At 37.6% G+C, this 24214-nt stretch overlaps 1 protein-coding gene across 1 annotated transcript; it reads right to left on the bottom strand.

Moving 5' to 3' along the window:
* LOC121417632 lies at positions 1-24007 on the bottom strand. The gene is made up of 2 exons (XM_041611370.1): positions 23058-24007; positions 1-1137 (listed from the first exon to the last, which is right to left on the bottom strand). Exon 2 carries the CDS (start codon positions 934-936, stop codon positions 1-3), a length of 936 nt encoding a protein of 311 aa, XP_041467304.1. The 5' UTR covers positions 937-1137; positions 23058-24007.
* Positions 24008-24214: the final 207 nt, after the last annotated feature.

Here is a 24214-nt window from a genome sequence, read left to right on the forward strand (position 1 = left end):
CTATACAGATATTACAAAGGAGAAACAACAAGGGCTCTGAAAATGCGGACCAATTTGGAAAGAGCATGCTTCACTTTGACACATATAGAGAGGGATATAGATCTTTGCAAGAGGCAGGACTTGAGGCAGGACTTGAAGACAGGGAATATCCTCTAGATGTTGCATAAAGAACCAACAAGAGCACTGAATATGCAGACCAAATAAGCATGCTTTACTTTGACAGAGAGTCACAGACAGTATACTGATCTTCACAAGATTATAAGCAGCCACAAGGAATTTTACCCCATCATCATCAGTCTCATCTTCGGCCCCAAGAACAATGGGACCTCCAGTCCAGGACGTGGGTCCTCCGCCACAGGCTATACCACGACCAGATTTAGAGGGTGACTTCTTGAACAGTGGGGAAGGATCACCCGGTTTAGCATCTGCGCTCTCGTCAGGGTTATCAACCACGTTGAAGACTGCGTCGCAAGGGGTGCGTCGTGGCGATGAGCTCAGCGAAGAGTCCACGCTGATTCCGCGGCGGACTGAATCTAGCGGCAACGAGTTGCCGCCTCCATCGACGCTCGTGAACATGGAACCACCAGGGCGTTTTAAAACGTGGTGCGGAGAGTCCTCGGGCGTATCGCGTTTTGGCTTAACAAGCCCTTCACCACGCTCTGACGGGAACTGCATCGTGTCGTGCGTGCCCTCGTAAGTATCAGCGGTACTAGTCATCCCGAGCTTGCCTTTGGGGATTCGTCTTGGAGAGTTCGCAGCATCCGCCATCTCCTGCTGCACCCTCCTACGACGCTCCCGTTCTTCGGGCGTGTCCTCTGTGAACTTAAGTGAGTTGCCTCCGCCTGATACGGTCTGGAACATGCTTGGTTTTGGACGTGTGGTGCGCGGTGAATTGTCAATTTTCATAAACACCGAGTCAGTATGTCTATTTTCCATCAAGAAGTTGTTCTCTTCCTATTGCACAATAAAACTCTGAAGCTGCTTGGAATGAAATTCAAATGGAAGCATACAAAATCAATGTGATAGTGTGTAAGAAGCGCCTGTCTTGAACGCAAGACTTGAGGGCGCTAGAGAAGCACTAATGATATGACGATAGGCACAGAGCTCCCAGTGATTATGATTTTCTGTGTCCAGGTGCTAGGAATGCATGAAAGAAAATGAAGTAGGAAGAAAAATGGAACAATGCAAGGTCAAATTATGATTTCATACAAACTGAAATAGTTGATGATCAGGAAATAAAGCAGGATGTAACTATTTAAAGATTCATAAAAAGTATCTGAAAAATGATATGGCTTCAATATCATACAGAATAAGAATCGACAAGCTACAAAAATGAATATTTTCTACATTTAATATACATGTAAATTCTTCAAGGCTACATCTTAGGTCCATTTTCTTTTTGAGAGTTTAATGAGTGGACATCAAACCTCATGCATGCCGTTTGAAACCAGTTCCAATTCTAAAAGCAGCAATAATTCTGATTGAAAATAATTGGCTTTGTAACACTTGAATGCGAAAATATATTGCAATGGTTTGAAAAATGAATTTTATCTGTACTACATGAAAGTGTGATTATCTTAAAATCCATTCAATCAGTATGAATTTTTGGAAATACCTGTATTTAGAATGTAATCAGAGGCTACATATTAATAATGATATTATATAAATCGAGTTCATCAAACAAAATCAAAGAAAAATTGTAAAAAAAAAAAAAAACACCACAAACAATATTCTACTGGCATAGTAGTCCGAGACTAAACCGGATTTGAAACCTGGGGGGTGTTTCACAAAGATTTAAGTATGACTTAGAATCGCACTTAAATGTTTATTTGCATGCATTATAAAAGGCATGACCGCATTGGTCAGATCATGCGAAGAGGACGTGCACTACTGCCTATTGATCAATAACATTGCGCGTTGCATATCTTGTACGCACCATCATTTAAGTGCGACTTAAGTCATACTTAAATCTTTGTAAAACATCCCCCCCCAGATTACTGACTGATAGCAGCACACCCTGAAAAGAAAGTTCTGACTTCTGATGACATTTTAGTTTGGTCTAATTCCCCAGACATGACATGATATAAAATCAAAATTGTATCCTAACATATGGAGGCACTTTTCAATACACTACTTCTTAATAATCCAGACAATAAAAAGGCTGACTTTATACATATCTGAAGACTTGTCACTTGAACAGAGTCTAAACCTGACTCACGCATCATCAAAATATGGTTGAGCCTTTGAGACAGGCTAGCATGCTCTTGACTCGCTTGAACACATCACCGGTTTTCAAGCGAAGATGACACAATGACTCACGGCGACTCATCGTCATCCCTACCTGACGACTGCCTCCAAAATTATCCCAAAGTGCCCCCTTCATCCCTCCGTCTCTGATGAGGTATCGTCATGGCAACCCCATCATGTACCCCATGGATTGCATCACTTCGGATTAGTCTTATGCACACATTTAATGCTTCTCATTCGTCAGGTGGATAATGTTCCATGCATGAGATGGTCCTTTGAATTAGACGGTGTCAAGTGTTCTCGAATCGTAAGGACACAATTTATATGGGACGGCGGACGAGTTCGGGAGTTCTCTTATTTGGAATAACCGTTCTCAGTTTCAATCTTTGAATTCTTGAGGGCGTTAACTCGTCTTCAGTAGATCGGAGAGGTTGCATGCTAGCTTAGTTGGTAAAGCGGCAGTCAAGCAATCAACACTTTAAAGTTAGGTGTTGAATAGGATGCAACACCAAGATGACTTTTAGCAGTTCATCATTGGTGTTACACAAACACCATGGGTGTCACTCCAAATTTTATGGGATGGTAGTTCCTTTTTATTTTGTTGACATTCAATTAAAACTATAAATTTCCTTTTACTTGGATGTTGGAAAATTGAGAACACATTACACCAAATAATTAACACCGCATACATGAATGTAGGGTGATATCCGAGAGGTGACATGATAGCTTACTTGGTAAAGCGGCAGTCAAGCAATAAACACTTTAAAGCAATCAACACTTTAAATATGATGCAACACCAAGATGACTTTGATAGTTTGATTCATCCTTAATGTGACGGCAACACCTTTATGAGTGACTTTTATAATTGTCAATTTTTCTCTCTTTTTTGTTTTTTATTTATTTCATTTTTGGGGGGTTTTGTACTTCATTTAGAAACACAGATTGTTTTCTACTTGACAAGGTATTAAACACCACAGGGTTAGATCAGAGAAATTATTTGATAGCTTAGATGGCGTAATAATCAACACTGCAATAACTCAGAACCTGTGTCAAAATATGCCATACCAAGAAGGCGTAAACTAATCATTGGTGTTTACCAATAGATGTCACACTAAAACCTATTATCTTGTTTGTTTGGTTTTTTTTATAGGGAGGATGGCAATTTCTTTCATTTTTTTGTATTCTTTACTTCAATTAACTTCAATATGTCAAAGTTGACCAAAAAGATTGTGTAATTCAACTAAAATTGTGTTGAACATTTCAAATTAAGAAATATTAAAATCTAATATATAATAAGCATCTAACTGAACATGAGCAGGTGCTCATTACAAAAGTGCAGCATAAAGAAGTATTTAAAGTGATTGGTTGACTTTTAAAAAATCTGAGCTACATGTAGAAGGTCAAACTTGTCACCTGTGTCTGTGATATGTTACAAAAATGAAGCCCAGAAAAAATTGTGTTCGAAAATGATTATTTAGTGCTTAAAAAATTGAGGTATAAAGTGACCGGAAACACCTTCTTAATTTCATCCCATACACTTATGTGTATTATTTAGGCGTCTATAAGACACCTATTTACAAAATCGGGGTTTGCCTTGTAGTTTTGGCTTTTCATTCTCAACAATGGTTGTTTTTGAGGGTTTATTAGTTCTAATACATGCACTTGTACACATGTTTCATCTTGGTTTGAGAATTTTTTTAAATCTGCTGCTCAAAAAGTTAAACAATACCTTTAAGCCCCATACATCAAAATCAATCCATCTACATTTTTTCTCATAAATTTGCCCTGAGTCATATGTTCTTGTTTCCATGGCAACAAGAGGGTCTATCAAACTTCTTTACATCAAATATCAATATTCCTTATTGTGAGGAACAGGTATCAAGGAAATTGCCTGGGGCACATCATATTTCCATGATATTTGAAATTGGGAATTTCTATGGCATTTGGAGACGATGGAAACGAGAAATACAAGATCAGGAAAGGAATTCATATTTTAAAGGCGAACTCTATCCAAACAACAAGTTAATTTCAGCAAGCAGAGACAAATCAGATACAAAAATGACACAAAACATTCCCCATTTCCTATTTAACATCCAATTTCAATGGAACTTGCTTTTAATACATGAATGCTTGTTGCTATGTCGGGCAATAATCTGGTAACTGCCACACTGTTAGCAACAACCTTCAGAGGTTGATATTTGGAACAACTTTTCAGACAATGTTAAGTCATGTTCAACAATATACTGAATTAAACCTGCTATTAAAAGAAAAACAATTGAATCATATGCATCTCCTTCTTCAAGTTATTTATTCAACTGTCCTTTACCAGCACCTGCACCTGCATTGCACCCACTCGATCAATGAAGAAAGACATATGTACCATGTTTACGAGGCCGCCATCATTTTCAATGGCAGTCTCCTGCATTTGTTTAAACTGATATTCGGTCAATTCCATTGTGACTTATGGGACATTTGATACTTTTTTCCACATAACTGAGGTGCATATCTGAAATAGTAGCTGCACAAACATGGATTTACTTTATTAAACTGTAAGAAGAATACTTAAACTTACTATATACAAAAATGTATGCTTTCAGCTTGGTTGCATAGGGTGCTAGATCTTCAGAAATGTCATTGTGACTTATGGGACATCGATGGACCACACAAATTGAGCTCTTTTGTTCAAAGTGCCATATCTATCTCAGTTTTATGACAATGTTTTTAGATTTGGGCTTGGAGATTAACTAGTGATAGGGCTCACTAACAGTACTTGAATTGGACTTGATTCATTTCATTTGTTTCAGTAGTTGTGTGCAATCGTGTGTGACTTATGGGACAAGTGAATGTGACTGATGGGACCCTATCTCATTTCATGGAATTTACATTTCCTCTCGATGACTTTTTAAGTCAAACTTAATTTCAGCATGAATAAATATTCCCTAATAAGATGACACCTTTAATAATTCATGCCATTGTGTCAGAAATAAAATCAACAAAGGGCAGAAACATCTTTTCATGCACTTCATTTATATAAAGGGAACATTAACCAAAAAAAAGCTTCCTAACTTGTCATCAAGTTTTAAGAACTGTAATCAAATAAGTACAAAATAATCAATAAACAATTACAATCATAAATATTTAGCAAACAGATGAAAAATGAACAATTAGAAAGAATGTACACACTTTCAATTGTGACTGATGGGACATAATGATAGGACATATTTGTTACAGATAGGGCAAATAAATGTTGCTTTACTCTATCTGTCTCGTACAGTATGGGAAGAAGATGACCTTTACAGTGTATACATGTAAGAAAATTAAGACATTAATGCTACCATGAAGTATATCAATATTCTTGTTAATATATTCTCTTGTGTCAAATGCTCATATTTTTCATTAGCTGTTGATGTTTATGATAAAACAGATGGATATCAGTGCACAGGCAAATTTTTGACAAAAAATATTAAAATTTTGGCATAAATTCTTTTTAAAAAATTCATTAACTGGACTGTCTTAAAAACGGTTGTAATTGATTTCTACTATCTAAACTGCATGTACATGTATACTTGTATAGTAAAAAGTGTATTCATTTACAATGTACATGGAAGATTTACCATTGTCTGTGCAAAAATATGAAAATAATTGATTTTCATGAAAAATCCAAGATGGCTGCCAAAAATTGCCAATTTGGAACCCCATGGGACACGATTTGACAAAGGGAACATCAAGATTCATTAACTATACACTTCAGGCAATACAAAAAAATGTTGGTTAAAAAATATATCATGGGGATGCACCCTATCACAACTTCTTTTTTGCCAGCTGCTTGGGTTGATATGTCATCTCTTTCATAGAAATTCTGAATGCCTGTAAGGACATCATCATTTATAGAGTACCAAAGTGATGTCAGTTGTCATGGTGTAATGGTGGCCTGGTTCTAAATAAAATAACCTGGGGCCATTTCATAAAGCTGTTGTAAGTTAGGAGCAACTTTTAAGAATGACTAATGATCCTTTCTTATATGCTAAAACATTGCCAATTTATGATGACATTTACCACAAGGATCATCGGTCGTTCTTAAAGTCGCTCTTAAGTTACGAAAAGCTTTATGAACCAGTGCCCTTTTACGACTATCAGAATGATGGTAACAACCAGGGACAACACACATCACCATTTTTGCAAATACAAATGTGTAAGACGATCATGCAGCTGCGACTAGGTTTAGAACCGGCGATTCGATGTTCATGACATTGTGACATCACACTTCGGTCCTCTTTAAATGCGCATGTTCCTTTCATTTGGCAGGCGGCAGAAATGATTCTGAGACAACTTGATTGCAAGCTTCTGAACAACTTTTTGGCATTTACAAGGGCTTTAATACATGTAGCTCTGCTCATGGTAGCCTTAAATGCATCTGAGGACTGGTGCTCTTATTTTGACAGGATCCAGAGGGTCGCTCAACTACAAAATTTGTGACTGATGGGACATTGACATAGGTTTTAATAGTTTCCATGGAACTACATGTCTATACCAAGTTCACATCATATGTAAAACAGTGGATGCATACTCCAAGGGGACAAGAAAACCAAGAGAATGATCTGGACCTAAAAAATGAATAAAAGCTAGGGTGATGAAACAAACCCAATTTACCTGCACTCAGCTTTGCATTTTAGCGATCATATTCAGTTTCTCCTTCTTTCTGGACTGGGCACACAATGCAAACTTTTTTGTTGTTGTTCAATGCACTGCCTATGATATTCAGACTGTTTTTTCTGACAGCATACTGTTCTCCAGCTTTTATTAAAGCATTATTGTCTCTCTCTTTGCTGTCATGGACAGCTTTAAGGTGGCATGGTTTACAAACTGTATATGTGACTTATGGGACATGTGACTTATGGGACTTAAATGTATGTCCCCCCAGTATAGCTATTTCAAGTCCAATACAGATGCAGCTTGATTTGTTGAAGCAAGCATGTACTATGGTAGATAAAAAAGTCCAATACTTGTCTCCAGGAGTCTATGGTAGCATATGAGGGAAACTTAATGCTCAAAACTGTGACTTATGGGACATCAAACATACACACCTTGAAATGTATTTTGTGCCTCACAGTTTAACTGCAGCGTGTAAAACAATACAGCTAATGCTAAATTATTGCTTGGAGGTCACATGGACAGTGGAATTTTTCATCAGCACCCTTTGCTTGCCAGGAGCCAGGGATGGGTGAAAGTTGTACATTTTCTATGAAATCTTAGTACCACAATGCAACAGAGTGTACATTGTGTATTTTATGAATGAATGAGGGTATAGTAAATATAAGTGTGTTTTTGTAAACCTTAAACTGTATACTTATAAACAGTATAAACAAAATTGCTCAGAAAATAAATTTTTGAAAATGGAAAAATGCAACATTTGGCTGGAATTGACCATTTTCTTTTAATTGATTATATTGCTTCTTGTTGATACTTATTTCTCATTGCTTTATTATGACTATTGCTTTATTGTTTTGTAAAACTTAAATATCACCTAGATGTCATGTTGCATATTTATTTTGAATGCACAACTAAAATAATATCAATCAATCAATACATAAACATTTGTAATGAATTTTTTCAAAGGATAGTCTAACTCAATTTCCATGATAAATATATTGATCATTTTGTATTTATTCAGACAGTACTGTAGACACTGTAAATCCTGAATGAACTGAGAAATATTTCTTCACCTGTCAATTTTTTTTTCATAAGAAACACAACAGGACATTTTATTAGTGTCTACAAGGACAAAGTTTATTGTGCAAGAACAGTCCATCTGTCCACAGAGCTCTCTAATCTATGAGGAAAGCATTACACTGTAAGACTAAGGTGTAATTTAAAGATAACACCGGTTGGTGTCTTGTGATGACCACACCCTCAAGTGTTCAAAATATTTGGTGTTGAGTTTGAACACAACACCAAATATTTTTTAAATAAGATACAGAATGTATTATAACACCAAGCACCAAGGAGTGTGTTGGACTGTTGGTAACTCCTTGATAACACCAACTGGCATTCAACTAACACCATGAATTCACACTGGTGTATGAATACATTGGTGGGGGGTGGATGGCATATATGAAAAAGGCCAGGGGGTGATTCACAAAGAGTTAAGTACATGTATGACTTAGAGCCGCACTTCAAAACATACGCATATACGATATGCAACTTGCAATCTTATTGATCAATGGGCCTACATAATATAGTGCGCATCCTTTTCGCATGATCTGATGCGGTCATGCCTTTTATGTTGCGTGCAACTAGGCATTTAAGTGCGTCTCTAAGTCATAAATGAAAACACCACCCTGATTTGCATGTAATCTGTCTTTGAGCTTAAAAAATAATATTAACATCGATGGGATTGGAACTAACACCATGAATCTTTTTAACACTGGAATAAAGTGCTTTATAGTCCTGTCAACACTGCCAGTGTCATTTAACACCACTTTCTATTACTGTGTACAAGGACGGACTTAATTAATTGTGCAATATAACTGTCCATCTGTCCTGCGAGTTCTCCTCGGAGGAAAAATTAATTATGAGTATTTCCACGTTTTTAATCTGAGGTACCGTATTCGGCAAACGGCTCAACTGGGTAGTGAAAGCGAGGTCTGTATCAATCTTGACCTTGCACTGGGGAGCATTTCATGAAACTATAGTCAGTGATATTTCACCGACTATCATGCTCTGACCCAATCAGATGCGTGCATTTCAGTAGCTAATAACAGTCAGCGAAAATCAGTTGCTACTTGTTTCATGAAAAGCTCCCTTGCTCATTGTATGAATGGATGCAAACTGATCATAAATTTATCATAAAATGCATATTGCCAGATTCCCCATTACTGTCCATACTACACTAGTTGTATGTACCACTTACAATTTTTATTTCAATTTTTAGTAATAAAGCAATTGATTTTCCTAATTAAAGATACAAAAATAAAGCAATTAATTTTTCAAATTGTAGATAATTCATCAATTGAACAAAGCACCACATTATCTACATGTACATGTACATAACAATATATCATTGAGAGAAATCATTCCAATGATAGGCGCATTTTATGGGGGAGGAACAAAAACAAGTTTCCAAGAAATAAACAAAAACAGCCTCTCATCTTTCAGTATATCTAGCATTAGTTGAAAATATTACAATATTGAGCAATAAAAAGGGGCCCAGAACAGCATCATCAATCAAGAGAACTTCTTGCACTGTCTATGGTTGCAATGTGTATTCCCCACCACCCCATCATAATTTGGATGAAAATGGAGATGTGTTTTACCGGGGGGGGGGGGGGGGGGGGTGGGGTGGGGGGTGTTAAAAAAAGAACTGTTTGCATTTTTCATTATTTTCATGAACTAAACCAATACATGTTCACATTGTATACGCTTTTATAGCAAGACAGAATCCTCAACTGTGGAGCGTTGTGGCCCAGTGGATAAGTCTTCTGACTTTGAAACAGAGGGTCGTGGGTTCGAATCCCAGCCATGGCGTAATTTCCTTCAGCAAGAAATTTATCCACATTGTGCTGCACATGACCCAGGTGAGGTGAATGGGTACCTGGCAGGATTAATTCCTTGAATGCATGAGCGCTGAGAGGCAGCTCGAGCTATAGCCGGGGTAATAATAATAATAACAACGCGCCTCGGAATAGAATATTTCTAGATAGATGGCGCTATATAAATGCCTATTATTATTATTAGTAGTACTTTGCTTCATAACTGATTTGAATATCACAAGAGTTGCAGTTTAGAGAAATTTTTTACATTCACTTTTAATGTCGCGTGTCATGAAGCTGGCATCTTTGCAGTTGCTTCTTTTAGTCTCAAATTTATGAAAATACAGCCATCGTAAAAAAAATGCAGAGTACATTCAGCAAACACTGCATTATGAAAAATGATTTTACTATTAAAAATGAATGCTGAAACTTCTAATTCCCACTGCCCCCATAGCGAAAAGGTGGCAATCAACTTTGGACTTTTAGCTGACTTTATATATCTATTCATAAATTATATGAACACCTCCTTTATAAGCTAGGGTTACACTGAAACCAAATTCTCCTCCTTAAGCTAGGGTTACACTAAAACCAAATTCTCCTAAATAAATTCGGACCAATTCTGCCCGAATACGATCTGATTCGGATGGTTTCGGTGAATTCGAATGTTCCAATATCCCTCGCGAATTTTTCTCGCATTCATGGAGGGAGAACAGAATACTCCCGAAACCACCCGAATATGTGGATTTGGATGAATTCGCAGCTGATTTGGTTCCGGTGTAACCCTAGCTTTAATGCCTGATGTGAAATGGTCCTATTCCAGACAGTAGAATGCTAATTCAAAGATTCAGAACATTGCTTACATTCAGTAATGAGCTGTCTCATGCTACCCTACCATTAGTCTTGCTGATAAGACCCTTTTACATTTATTCACAATTTTCTGTTTGTGTTGTTGTTGTTTTAATAGCTTAGCGCATATCATTCAGCAGTGAATATTTGCACCAACTCAGCAACTCAGTTTATTTAGTCTTTAATACTACAAGACCAGTTTACAGTTATTCAAAATTTTCTGTTTAGCAACTCGGTACATTAGTATTATACTGACAAGACCCTGTGTATTCAATTTAGCTTTCCAGCAGTTTTGCAGTGTAGACTATATTAAATGCTGTGTCAAATTTTCAAAATTTGTGACTTGGTCCACATATTCATGAATTTTTTTATATAATTCATAATTTCAGGAGGTTTTTTTGTAAAAATGTTGTTTTCACATCATCATATGAATTTCATATAGTCTATGATGTAGCTTTAGACCAGCCAAACAAGTTGAGAAATACTGAAAAATCTAGATGAAAATCAAGTACACTGAAAATCACTGACACAGATAAGCACATGAGAGCGCGTGCACCGATTACACTCCAAAAACAAAAGTGTTTCAAAAACTTCATTATTTATGTTGACAAAGGACAACATCGCATACTTTCCATCAGTGTTAAATTCAGGGTATCACTTTATACATCACTGGTGTTTAACAACATATTCTGTTAGGTGTTATGTTCACACTCAATGGTGTATTTAACACCTATTATGGGTGTGGTTCTTTCATAGCACCAGCTGGTGGTGCTAATTAAAGCGTATTCTTAGAAAAGGGTCTGCCTAATTAAAAGAGAAAACTTTAATTCATTCACTTTAATACATGTGATGGTGATCATAAAAATACACAATCAACAAAATTCAAAGCAATACAGAAGTCACCTAAATGTATACAAAAATCTGTTAAAGCCACCAGTTCAAAAAATATCAAGAAATGTTGGCCATGTCATTCTGACAAATAAAGCTTCTTCTACAGGGAGCTGACAAATAGTGGGGAGATCGGGGTTAGTTGGAAAGTAGGTTAATTTGAAACATTGTAATTTTCTTTAACACCTGTAAAATAAATTTATGCAATACTTCCCTCAATTTATTGCTATTTATAATACAACAGTGTTGTATTATTGATATCAATTAAATTGAGGGCAGTATTGCATATTAAAAAAATATATTTTACAGGCGATAAAAAAACATTTTCAACTTACCCCGCATTCCAACTAAACCCCAATCTCCCCTACTGGCTACATGTGGATGCAATCTTTAAAAAGAACGTTATCAGAAGTAGATATGAACACAGCATGATCAAAAGTGAAGAGCCTGTCATCTAGCCAATTATCTCCTGTTTACTGCGGTTGTAAACTTTGCAGTTTAATGGCGGAGAAGTAAAATGTCTCTCTCTAATACCTTGCATAAATAGTTCACAGACACTACACTGTATTTATTTTTACAGGCATGGTACCCTACACAGAAAGGAGTCGATTATTGTCTGGCAGCTATGTCTTGTTATTCCTTCACAAATTATTGGAGGCTAATTTTGGATCTTCATTCATCTGCAAATTGTATGTATCTCTAAACATCTCCCCCCCCCCTATATGTACCTCCATCACTTCTCTCATATATTTTTGATAGACCACTCCCCTTTCTTTCTCCCTTCTGAGTGCCCCTTCTACCAACCCCGCCCCCTTCTCTCCTCACCTCTCACAACATCCCCCTCAAAATCTCTCTCACTCCGACCTTACCCTCCTTTTCTCCCACTGCCCCCCCCCATCCATATCTTCTTCCCCTTTTCTTCCTCTCTCTTCCATTCATTATATGAAGGTCTGGTCACACCGCCCGAGCGTTGTTGGAGCGGTCGTGGAGCGGAGAGAAAAAATCATCACCGCTCGCTACCGTTCACCATTTTTGATTGTTTTTTTATTTTCGATTTTTTCCCCCAATTTTGTGAGCGAAATTCGACTCTCTTTCCCTTCTGCTCCACGACCGCTCCAACAACGCTCGGGCGGTGTGACCAGGCCTTTAATGTAAACACACCTGCCATCTGAACTAAACATAAATGTCCAGCCATCCATCTTGCATGCCAGGGACCCATAGCATAAAGCTGTGCGATCGATCGTAGGGCTGATTTCTATGACTGATTGCAATGACTATTGTATATGATCAATCGCTAAAGTCAGTCCCGCAATCAATCGCTAGGTTTTGTGTTATAGGGGCCATGGAGAACACAAATGTATCCCCCATCTTTCACCATACCCACTGTAAAGACGGTGCTAAGTGATTGCTAGTCTCTCACTGCAGACTTTCTATTAGCACCATTGAGATAGTGTGAAGAAATTATTAGTAGTCTCCCATTTCAGACTTGGGGCCCATTTCATAAAGAGTTGCAACTGTTGTAACTTTGCCATTATGGCAACAACCATGGGAACAGGGCTCAGCAGCCAATCAAAATCAAGGTTACCATGTAGTTGCCATAATGGCAAAGTTAAAACAGTTGCTACCGTACTCTATGATACAGGACCCTGATCTCTCTTTTCATTCCATGGATTTGAAATTAATTGCATTTACGGATTAGTCCTTTTTAGATTGCATTATTAGAATAAAATATGGTATGCTTTCATGAAGCCATTTTTAATCAAACAATTATCTACTTGTGTGCTTCAAACACCAAAATTCTTTAATAGTTACATTGTTATTCATTTTTGTCTTATTGTTTGTGCCAAATAAAATAATAATAATTTTCATGCAAAACACAATCCTCATCAATGTGATTATTGATGGTGAAAAATAGAACACATACCATTGGAATTGATTAATTAATGTCAAAAATCTTTGAAATACATGTACAATTCCCCTCTCCTACCCTCCCCCTCCCCAAACCCCACCGACCTCCTCTTACCCCCACCCCCCCCCCTCTCCCCATACCCCTAACCATTCCCTTCTCTTTATCATCTCTCTCTTTGTCTCTCTCTCAAACACACATAACGCATCACCCCATGTGAATGGAGCACTTCTCCCCAGTCCACACTCTTCATCTTTGCTACCATGGCGATTAGAGGATGGTAATTTCAATCGGCTGGGAGGCGCCAATCCTTGAAAGGGTTGATCCCAAACTCTCTTAAAAAACTGACATGGAAAGCAAAGACAGTTTTATAATACCAGTATTCTATCCGTATGAACTATCAATAATGACATAATAATAATATAGGATTTATTTTATACAGTGCACGTATCAACCTTGTTAGGTGCTCAATGCGCTCCTGTATATTACCTTGGCTAAGCTGCTCTACCGATTCCGGTGCTCACAGCTTTTTGAGGAATTACTTCCTGCCGGTACCCATTTGCCTCACCTGGGTTGAGAGCAGCACAATGTGGGTAAATTTACTGCTGAAGGAAAACATGTCATGACTAGTGAGAATCAAACCCACGACCCTCAGATTGAAAGACAAGAGTCATAATACTTGTTCAAACCAATAAATCTCTGTCAACCACACTTCCTTCTTTAATACATTTCTTCATTATTTCAGCAACAAAGATCAACACACTATCTTTGCTCTACATCTGCTCCTTCCTATGTCATTCCAAAATCAGGAAAACAGGCCGGTTTCAACTTTTTTCAATCTCTTGCACCCCCACCCCCCCAATCATAATTATCGGTTTTCAGCTATTAGATTTCATGATTTCACAAAGTTTATGTCAATGTCACAGAGCAAGATCTATAATGGTGGCATTTAACCATGATTTAAAAGAACTTTTCATAAAATAATTGTTTGCCAAATCTACTTTCTTTCACCTTTAAGGTATATCTTTGGAGAATGAAATATATCATCATTGCCATTTTGAAGAGCAAAGGCTGATATATTTCTAATATGTTGTCTGAACAAAAATATGGGAACTTTTTCTTTTCAATTTTAATTCAGAAAATCTTAAATAGGAAATGCTTATACGGTTTTTAATCTATTTCATAAGAAATTCAAAGAGGAACTTTCCAAATAATCTTTTACTCAAGACAAGCATTGCTATGAACAAATATGCCTGGAAGCAGAAGTCAAATTATATGCAAACATATGCTTACGCTCTTCTGTCACTAAGCCTTGGGCAATGTATGCAAACTTACGGACCTTGATGCATTTTATAACGCCTGAAGGGCGAATCTCACCTTATGAAGCTCATATTTAATCAGGTATGTTATTAAAGGTGGTAGAGGCTTTACTGGAGGTACATTACATTGTATATTCTTCAACTGATATAACACAAGAGATGAACACATCCTCAGCTGTTAAACACCACTGAGATTGAAATAACACTAATTAATGTAGTGTTACAACACCTGATAGAATGTGTTGAAAGCAAAAAATTGAGATAAAAGCAACAACACTGCAATAACATAGGTGTTCAAACTCCAGACACTTTCAACCAATGTTCAAAGAAAAACACATCAAGCTTTTTCAGTGTTAAAGTAATGCTGTATACTGTACATGAACATAATAATAGTAATAGGGTATTGCGCACATATCCACCTTCTTAGGTGCTCAAGGCGCTCCTATATTACCCGGCTAAGCTAGACGTTCATAGCGCACACAGCTTTTTAAGGAATTACTTCCTGTACTACTTCCTACCGGTACCCATTTACCTCACCTGGGTTGAGTGCAGCACATTGTGGATCAGTTTCTTGCTGGAGGAAATTACGCCATGGCTGGGATGTTTAACATGTTGTTAAACACCCTTTAGTGTTACGTGCCAACCTTCTGGTGTATTTATAACACTCAAGGGTGTGGTCCCATCAGAGCTCTATCTGACGTCATCAGTGTCAATATTATAATCATTTTGCAGTAAATCCTTTCACCGAAACATCTTGATTAAATCATCAATCAAAAGAAAAACTACAAGATGGACCCTTTACGTGTACATGAACTGTAGTATGTACATGTACCATTGAATACTTACAGTCAATCATATTAAATGAAGCGCTATGGATCTGACTCTGCTTGCTGACCGTGAATCATGAATACCATTGGCTAATTCACTGCATTCGAGACTGAATTAAAGTCGGCCTAAAGCTTTGGTACAAAGGGTGAGTAATGTGAACTATTGAGTGTCATCTATTTGTACTATTTTTTACAAAAACAAATCTAGATTTACTATGGCCTGTATTCTGAAGTCTGGTTTAAATCAAACCCTGGTTTAAAGTTGTGGTTTAAGTATGGAGAGCCAATTGTGGCACAAATCCCTAACAGTACACATTCAATTAATTAACTCATAATGACATCAAAATTGTTCATAATTGTCTGGGAATGATAACTGAAGCATTTTTCCTTTAAAAGTGAAAGAAAACAAAATAGTAAACATAAGAAATATGCAATATAAACAAAATATTGTAATTGCTAGCTTCCCATAATTTTAGCAGAGTTAGACCGTGGTCTAAATTACACCTGACTTCAGAATACAGGCCTATGGTATGTGTTTGAATTGAGAGCAATTGAATTTTCAATTTAATTTGAATCCTAAAAATTGTTTTCAAAATCTAAAGAATCACCAAATGATGTTTGGAGTTACTTGTACCATCCAAGCAATTTTTTTTCAAAAAAGGCAAATAAATGAAACAATACACATTTAAAGAGAAATTCTAGTAGTTGCAGTAAACACTGATTTCATGAGAAAGTCTGTAAATCCAGGCTTAATTGTCAGTATATCATCGAGGATCTAGATCTGGTACCGTTACATAAACTGAACTTTGTGAAATCTTGAAATCTACGTTGAAAAATGTTCACACTGAAGATCACCAACACAGATAGGCACACATGGGACAGTGTATTATTATTGCTGGAATAAAGACCGGACGGAAGTGACCGAATCGGCGCTCATTTTGCTTATTTCTCAGCAATTACACAATTTCTTCCAGAATCCTTTGGCACATATTTTTCATTTATACAAACAGACACTTGGGTGGTCATTATATTAGATTCTGTAAAAATTCATTTGAGATCATTACCAATACTGGAATTTATCTTTAACAAGCAGAAATGTAATAGCATGTAGCCAGGAGCATGTCATTTTGTATTCAAAATTACCTGTCATTCTTCATACCTCCTTGGCTATTCAAAAGGTTGATTTTTGTGCACTTTAAAATGATATCCCCAGGATTGAATTTTACCTTCCATTGTTGTGTGGCAATTGATTTCTCCAAACCACTTTGTAAATTTTCAATGCAGTGCACTTTCCTTTCAAAACCCATACAAATTTCATAGACTTGCCACTCAACAGATGAAATTCAAAATAGTCTGAGATTCCCTAAATCCATTACATGTACTTCACACTATCCCCCACCCCTGGCTTTTGTTTTGTCCTACATGTATCACCCCCCCCCATCGGTCCTATTCCACCAACCCCCCACCCCCTCCACTCTCTCCGTGTAACATGTATATCTCTTTCTCCTCTCTCTCTCTCTCTTTCCATTCAGTATCTATAATCAAATAAATAGAATTAATTGAAATATCTCTTCAAATAAAAAAAAATCTTTCCACATATTCAGTTCTTATACCCCTTTCATAAACCCAATTATGCGGCTAATAGCAGCATAATTTGGTCGTAAAATTGGAGGAGGACAAGAGTAATCCGCATTATTTTGATGCTGCTATTATCCGCATAATAGCAGCATCGGGACAAGATTTTGAGTTTATGAATTTTTGAGTTTGAGTATACGCATTTCCAAATAATGCGGATAATTGCCATGGTGCAGTCACAAGGTCACCCTTTTCCAACACAACCGCATCGGAGGGGGCGTGTCCAGTTGTCATGACGATTATCCGCCTTTTTCAGGACGAGCGCTCGTAAAAATAATGCGGCTTATTTTTGGAGTTTGTGAACGCAATTTTTATTGAATTATCCGCATTACTCTTAGGCGGCTAATTGGAGGATAGGTTTATGAAAAGGGTATGTAGACTTGTTTACATGTATATTAAAGCTTTGGTAATGGACCAGTTATGTACATACATGTACAGTACATTACAATATACATGTACAATACAAAAGCATAGTTTACCAATGGATTAGAATTCATTCAAATACAGCATTTTCCAGCAGTTCAGATTTAAATGTTAATCTAGCATCCTCTCTTGGTAATGTTTATAATTTTATGTCCATTTTTAAGCACTTATCGTGGATAATAAAAAATACTATATAATGATAACGGCATATTAACCCAGGGTAGCCACTTCAGTTCTGAAAACTGTTCTCCCAGCGGGCCCTGTTATTATCATTACCCCGGCTTTAGCACGGCTACCTTGATCAGGTGCTCGAGCATTCAAGGAATTTCTTCCTACCAGGGACCCATTCACCTCACCTGGGTGAAGTGCAGCACAATGTGGAAAATTTCTTGCTGAAGGAAATTACGCCATGGCTGGGATTTGAACCCACGACCCTCCGTTTCAAAGTCCGGAGACTAATCCACTGGGCCACAACGCTCCACTAAACGCTAAATATCCTTAAAAATTTTCAGCCCATTCCATGCTTGAGAAGGAGTTTGATATACACAAGACAAAAGTAAACAAAAATTTGCAGATATTTCATTTTTATGGAGCACCAAATCAAATTAGTTTTTTTTGTATGATTGGTAAATTCATCTAATAAAACACATTTTTAATTTACATGCTTCACACCATTAAACCATTTTGGGGCACAAGTATTAAAATCTCGTAATGAGTTGGAATAGTGACATATGCACTTTGGGGGATTGTAAACCAAAGATAGGTTTTGAAAAACATCTCAACATACTAATAGGCAATTTCTTATATTCACAATGCAATTCAACACTAGATGCTAATAATTGTGTAAATATTTATGACATGATCCCATCTCAATATCCTGCCTGATGAAAATGATATCGGTTCATTTTTATGAAGAACATTTGCTACTGATATCCTCAGCCATCGGCAGGCAAATAAATCACATTCCCATAATTCCATTTATACTGTATATCTAAAAAAAAGCCTCATGAAAATGATATGGAGGCCCCTTCTTGTGTCTATAATATAAAGAACAGTTTCTATTGATGAAATCACGAACCACTGCCAGGCACCTGTGTCCTATTTTAAGACCCGATCTGAAAATCCTCCGAGTTACAGAATTGGATTGAGAGAGATACTCTGTCAATTCGCTTACATGCAGAGGAATGCCTGTTAATTCAGACACCGTTCTCACTACCTGAAAACAGTCAAAGCGATCATGGAAGCGCTCTTCCAAACCAGTTCATAAAACCAGCTCGCGATGTTGTTTTCAAGATTGGTTTGCCTCGTTAACTGGTTTTAGCATAAGTGAGGACACAGCCGTTCTTCGGAAAGCGATCTTCGCACATTCTGAGCGCACTACTCAACACACTGCGGCTTTTGTTCAAGGGTGGCATGTAGTCGCCAATTTTTTACTCAATGGGTGTCACCATGGTATTACGATTTGAAATGTTTTGAAAGAAGTTTCTCCCGAATGGCATATTAAAAGCATGTCTGTATCAAAATATGAAGTTTAGATTTGAACCCTCAACCTCTCTTAAACTGAAGTATAGTGTCAGTCTGTCGGAACCACCAGATCACTTCACTTCCATATCATTGATGAAAATTATGATGATGACAATGATGGTGACATTGACAACGCCAATGATGGTGATGACAATGATGAGGATGATAACGGTAGCGATGACAGTGATGATGGTGACAATAATGATGATGATGATGAGGTTGATGATGATCATCATCATCATGATCATGATGTCTGATGATGATATATGATGATGATGATGATGTTGTATGATGATGTATGATGATGATGATGATGATGATGATGATGATCATTATCATCGTGATCATGATGATGATGTATGATGATGATGTATGATGATGATGTATGATGATGATCATCATCATCATCATCATCATCATTATTATCATCAAGATCATGATGATGATGTACATGTATGATGATGATGATGTATGATAATGATGATGATGATGATGATGTATGACGATGATGATGTATGCATGATGATGATGATGATGATGATGATGGGGTTGATGATGATCATTATCATCATGATCATGATGATGATGATGTAATTATGATGTATGATAATGATGACGTGATGATGATGATGATGATGATAACGAGGCTGCTGCTGAAGATGACAATGTTGTTGCTGTTGACGATATATTATGATAGCGAGAGGGAATAATTTGGATGTGAGAAAACTTTCAATTACTTCTGTTCAGTCCTATGTAAATATCTGCTGCAGGGGTGTACACTAAAAGTTTTTTGTGTACATGTAGTATACAGTGTTAGTCTGAAAAATATGGAGCAAGTGTGATGTGATAGGAAAATCATTCCCTGAATGATGATTATGTTGATGAAGATGATGAAGTTGCTGGTGATGCTAATGATATTAATATCTCCCCCTCCTTTAGTTGGAAAAATCCCTAATTGAGAACTTCACTTATTTCTGGAATTTGCAACCACGGAATAATGTCTAGATTAAATAGTGCCACAATGGTATAAAGCACCTAGTGGTAATTTATGCCGACAAGAATGCATCCATCCAAATCATCCCATAGTGCGAGTCAACCCCCTTTAAGGTGTGAGGGCCTATTCTAGGATGGTGTTTATCATCTCTCTCCCCCTGGTGAGAGGGAGGTGTAATTGGGTTTTTAGGATCTACATTAACATACAGTACATGTAGGACTGAATAGACTTGATGGCAACAAAATAATGTGCATTCATTATCTCTCCCTTCTCTTTTTATTGAGGTCCCTTGCTATAACTTTATAATGCTCATCTAATACTGCTTTGCCTACAGGTCTAGTTTTTGTACTGTATTTCTTTCCTCTCTTTTCCTTTCTCTCTCATTACCACCACCATCATCATTATCACCATCATCACTGCCATCATCACCATCATCATCACCACCACCATCATCATCACCACCACCATCATCATCACTACCACCATCATCATCACTACCACCATCATCATCACCCCACCACCATCATCACCATCATCATCTTAACCAACACCACCATCACCACCATCATCATCACTACCACCATCACCACCATCATCATCACTACCACCATCACCACCATCATCATCATCACCACCACCATCACCATCATCATCACCACCACCATCACCACCATCATCATCACTACCACCACCATCATCACCCCACCACCATCATCACCATCATCATCTTAACCAACACCACCATCACCATCATCATCACCACCACCATCATCATCACCACCACCATCACCACAATCGTCATCACCACCCCCATCACCCCCATCACAACCACCATCATCATCATCACCACCACCTCCATCAATGCCACCACCACTACATGTACCACCACCACCATCATCACTACCATCATCACCACCACCATCACCACCACCATCATTACACCACCATGATCACTACCACCATCACTCTCACCACCGCTGTCATCATCACTACCACCACCACTCTCATAATCATCATCACCACTATCACCACCACCATCACCACTACCACCATCATCACTACCATCATGATGACCACCCATCATCACCACCATCACCACCACCATCATCACAAATACCATCACCACCATCACTATCACCACCGCTATCACCAACATCACCACCACCATTATGATCATCATCACCATCATCACCATCACTACCACCATCATCACCATCCTTAACTTCATAAATCCTCAACTCCATCATCACATACTGATTTTGTACAAATGAGCTGTTAACTATGAATAATGGTTATAATTCCTCTCACATGAACATTGTCTTTGGGCCAAAGCATTTTGATTAATCTATATTTGCCACTTCCAACCCAGGTGGGTGTTTCATAAAGCTGTTCGTAAGTTAAGAGCGACTTTAAGAACGACTGGTGATCCTTTCTTGTGGTAAATGGTATATACATTGGCGATGGTTAAGCGCGTAAGAAAGGTTCACCAGTCGCTCTTATCTTACGAACAGCTTTATGAAACGGCCTCCGGGTGTGTTTAGAGCTACATATTTAGCATGGCAGAATTTAAGTCCTTGAAAAGCTAGAGCACCACATTTATAAAGATTTCCGCGAACACAATAATTTGAAAAGAATTCAAATTGAATATATGAGCAGGAATGACATCCTTTTAATTCCAACGTATAGATGTATCCACATATATTTCAAAAACATCTTCATCTCCATAGAGTTCATGCTGTGAATTTGTCTACTGTATCATTCTACTACAAAACAAAATTATGAGCGACTAGATGTGCATGATCCACACAACTGTGTTGAAACAGAGGGTCGTGGGTTCGAATCCCAGCCATGGCGTAATTTCCTCAAGCAAGAAACTAGTCCACAATGTGCTGCACTCAACCCAGGTGAAGTAAATGGGTACCGGTAGGAAGTAATTCCTTAAAAAGCTGTGTGCGCTATGAACGCCTAACTTAGCCTGGTATTCAGGAGCGCCTTGAGCACCTAACTAGGTGGATATGTGCGCAATATAAATACCCTACATGTATATTATCATTATTATTATCCACGTATACTCTTTCTTCATCAACATGTACAGTGTACATGTATATACCACAATGCAAATATCTACAGTGAATGTGTTTATTCATTCATAATTTGACAAACTGTAACCAGGTAAGCTACATTTGAGCACCATCACCATGTGTCCATCTACATGTATTATATGTGCATCTTCATCTCCCTACTTTATGTGCACACAATACAAAGATATTTTCTCAGTGAACCGGTCTATTAATTTTTCATCCATTTATATGCTGCAAAATAAGATTCAATTCAAATTGAATTATGACGAGTATTAGATGCACATGAGCACCACTGTGCATCCATGCTACACTGTACAGTCTATACCCACATGTACACGAGTGTTTCAGCCTGAAAATCAGTGCACAGCTGATACTGTGCAAATCAATGGTCACACTGCAGACCAGTGGGCGTTTCATAAAGCTGGTCGTAAGTTAAGAGCGACTTAAAGAACGACTGGTGATCCTTTCTTTTGGTAAATGATATTCACCATTATCAATGTTCACTGGTGATTATTTTTGATAGCGTGTAAGAAAGGTTCACCAGTCGCTCTCAAAGCTGCTTTCAACTTTAATACGAACAGCTTTAATATGAAACGGCCCCCAGGCCTGGAAACAAAATAAAACAGGACCAATTTTCATCTTGCTTATTTGATCAAAATGATGAAAACTAGATCCCAGACACCACGGTATACATGGCAATGACAACAACTGCAACTTAAACCAGATATATCATATAAACCTCACTGCCACCTGATTCACTGTGCAGTGGTGGATGCACATTATTCTAGAATCTACAGTACATGTGTACATCATAAAGTGGGGATGGTTTGAAACTCACCACAAATCTGGATGCATACGAGTAAAATCCAATGGAAACGAATGGATTCCTGGCTTAAAACCACACTGGTCATTCATTCACTGGGGTGCATTCATATGCAAGGCAACTCCACAGGGTTAATAAACAAAATCTGTATGTTTACAATAGATCTTCCATGCACCGTTTCAATGGTAGAGGCTTCGTATGGTCCGCCCAGTGATCGCACACATGCTCACCATACTAACGCCTTGTCTGGGGGTTTCTCCTCTCTCTCCTTATCTCTCTACCTCTCTCCATCACTCTCCCTCATCTCTTTCTTCATACGCCAGTACACACATGGGCGAGAGAGAGCTCGTGCATTATGCATGAGGTCATGCAGGGGGTATTGAGCTCATGAATATGCATGCTCATAACTCTGCAGCTGACAATATGATCGTGCTCTTTCTTCTTGGATGAGAGCTCATGAATTATGCATGAAGTCATACAGGGGGTATCGTGCTCAGTAATGAATATGCATGCTCAAGGCTCTGCAGTTGACAATGTGATTGTGCTCTCTGTTCTTGGATGAGAGCTCATGAATTATGCATTAAGTCACTCAGGAGCATAGAGCTCATGAATATGCATGTCTTCAAGCTGCTTTTCCTGAACAGCTGAAATATTGTGCTCATTCTCTAATAGTGAGCTTATTAATTATGTACAAAGTCACATAGGGCTAAAGAGCTCATGAATATGCATGTTCACTGCTCCTATTTTTAGAGCAGAAAAACCCTAGAGCATTTGCGTAAAAATATTTTAACCAAGCTGACTGAAAACTGCTTGTTCCCCTCAAAATTTCTAATATCTGGATATTTTCTTCATAAGACTAAAGTGCAGTATTGATGAAGTAATCCCTTTGGCAGCTCATACAAGAATAGATACTGGGATGATGTAGCATGTACATGTAGATTATTTGATGTACTTTTCATCCATTTTGATCAACATAACATAGTACCGGTGCTGTACTATTTCTTTTTACATTTTTTTTATGCGCATTTCAAATCGATTCAAAAGGATAGTATGAATATTCATATGATTGAAAAAAAATGGTTCAATTCATACATGTAAATGTGTACATGATTAAGTGTGGTGGAATTTTTTGTATCTCATCAAATATCTGAGGAAAAGTAATAAATATGTTT

Source organism: Lytechinus variegatus, chromosome 6, assembly GCF_018143015.1.
Source record: "Lytechinus variegatus isolate NC3 chromosome 6, Lvar_3.0, whole genome shotgun sequence".
NCBI lineage: Eukaryota > Metazoa > Echinodermata > Echinoidea > Temnopleuroida > Toxopneustidae > Lytechinus > Lytechinus variegatus.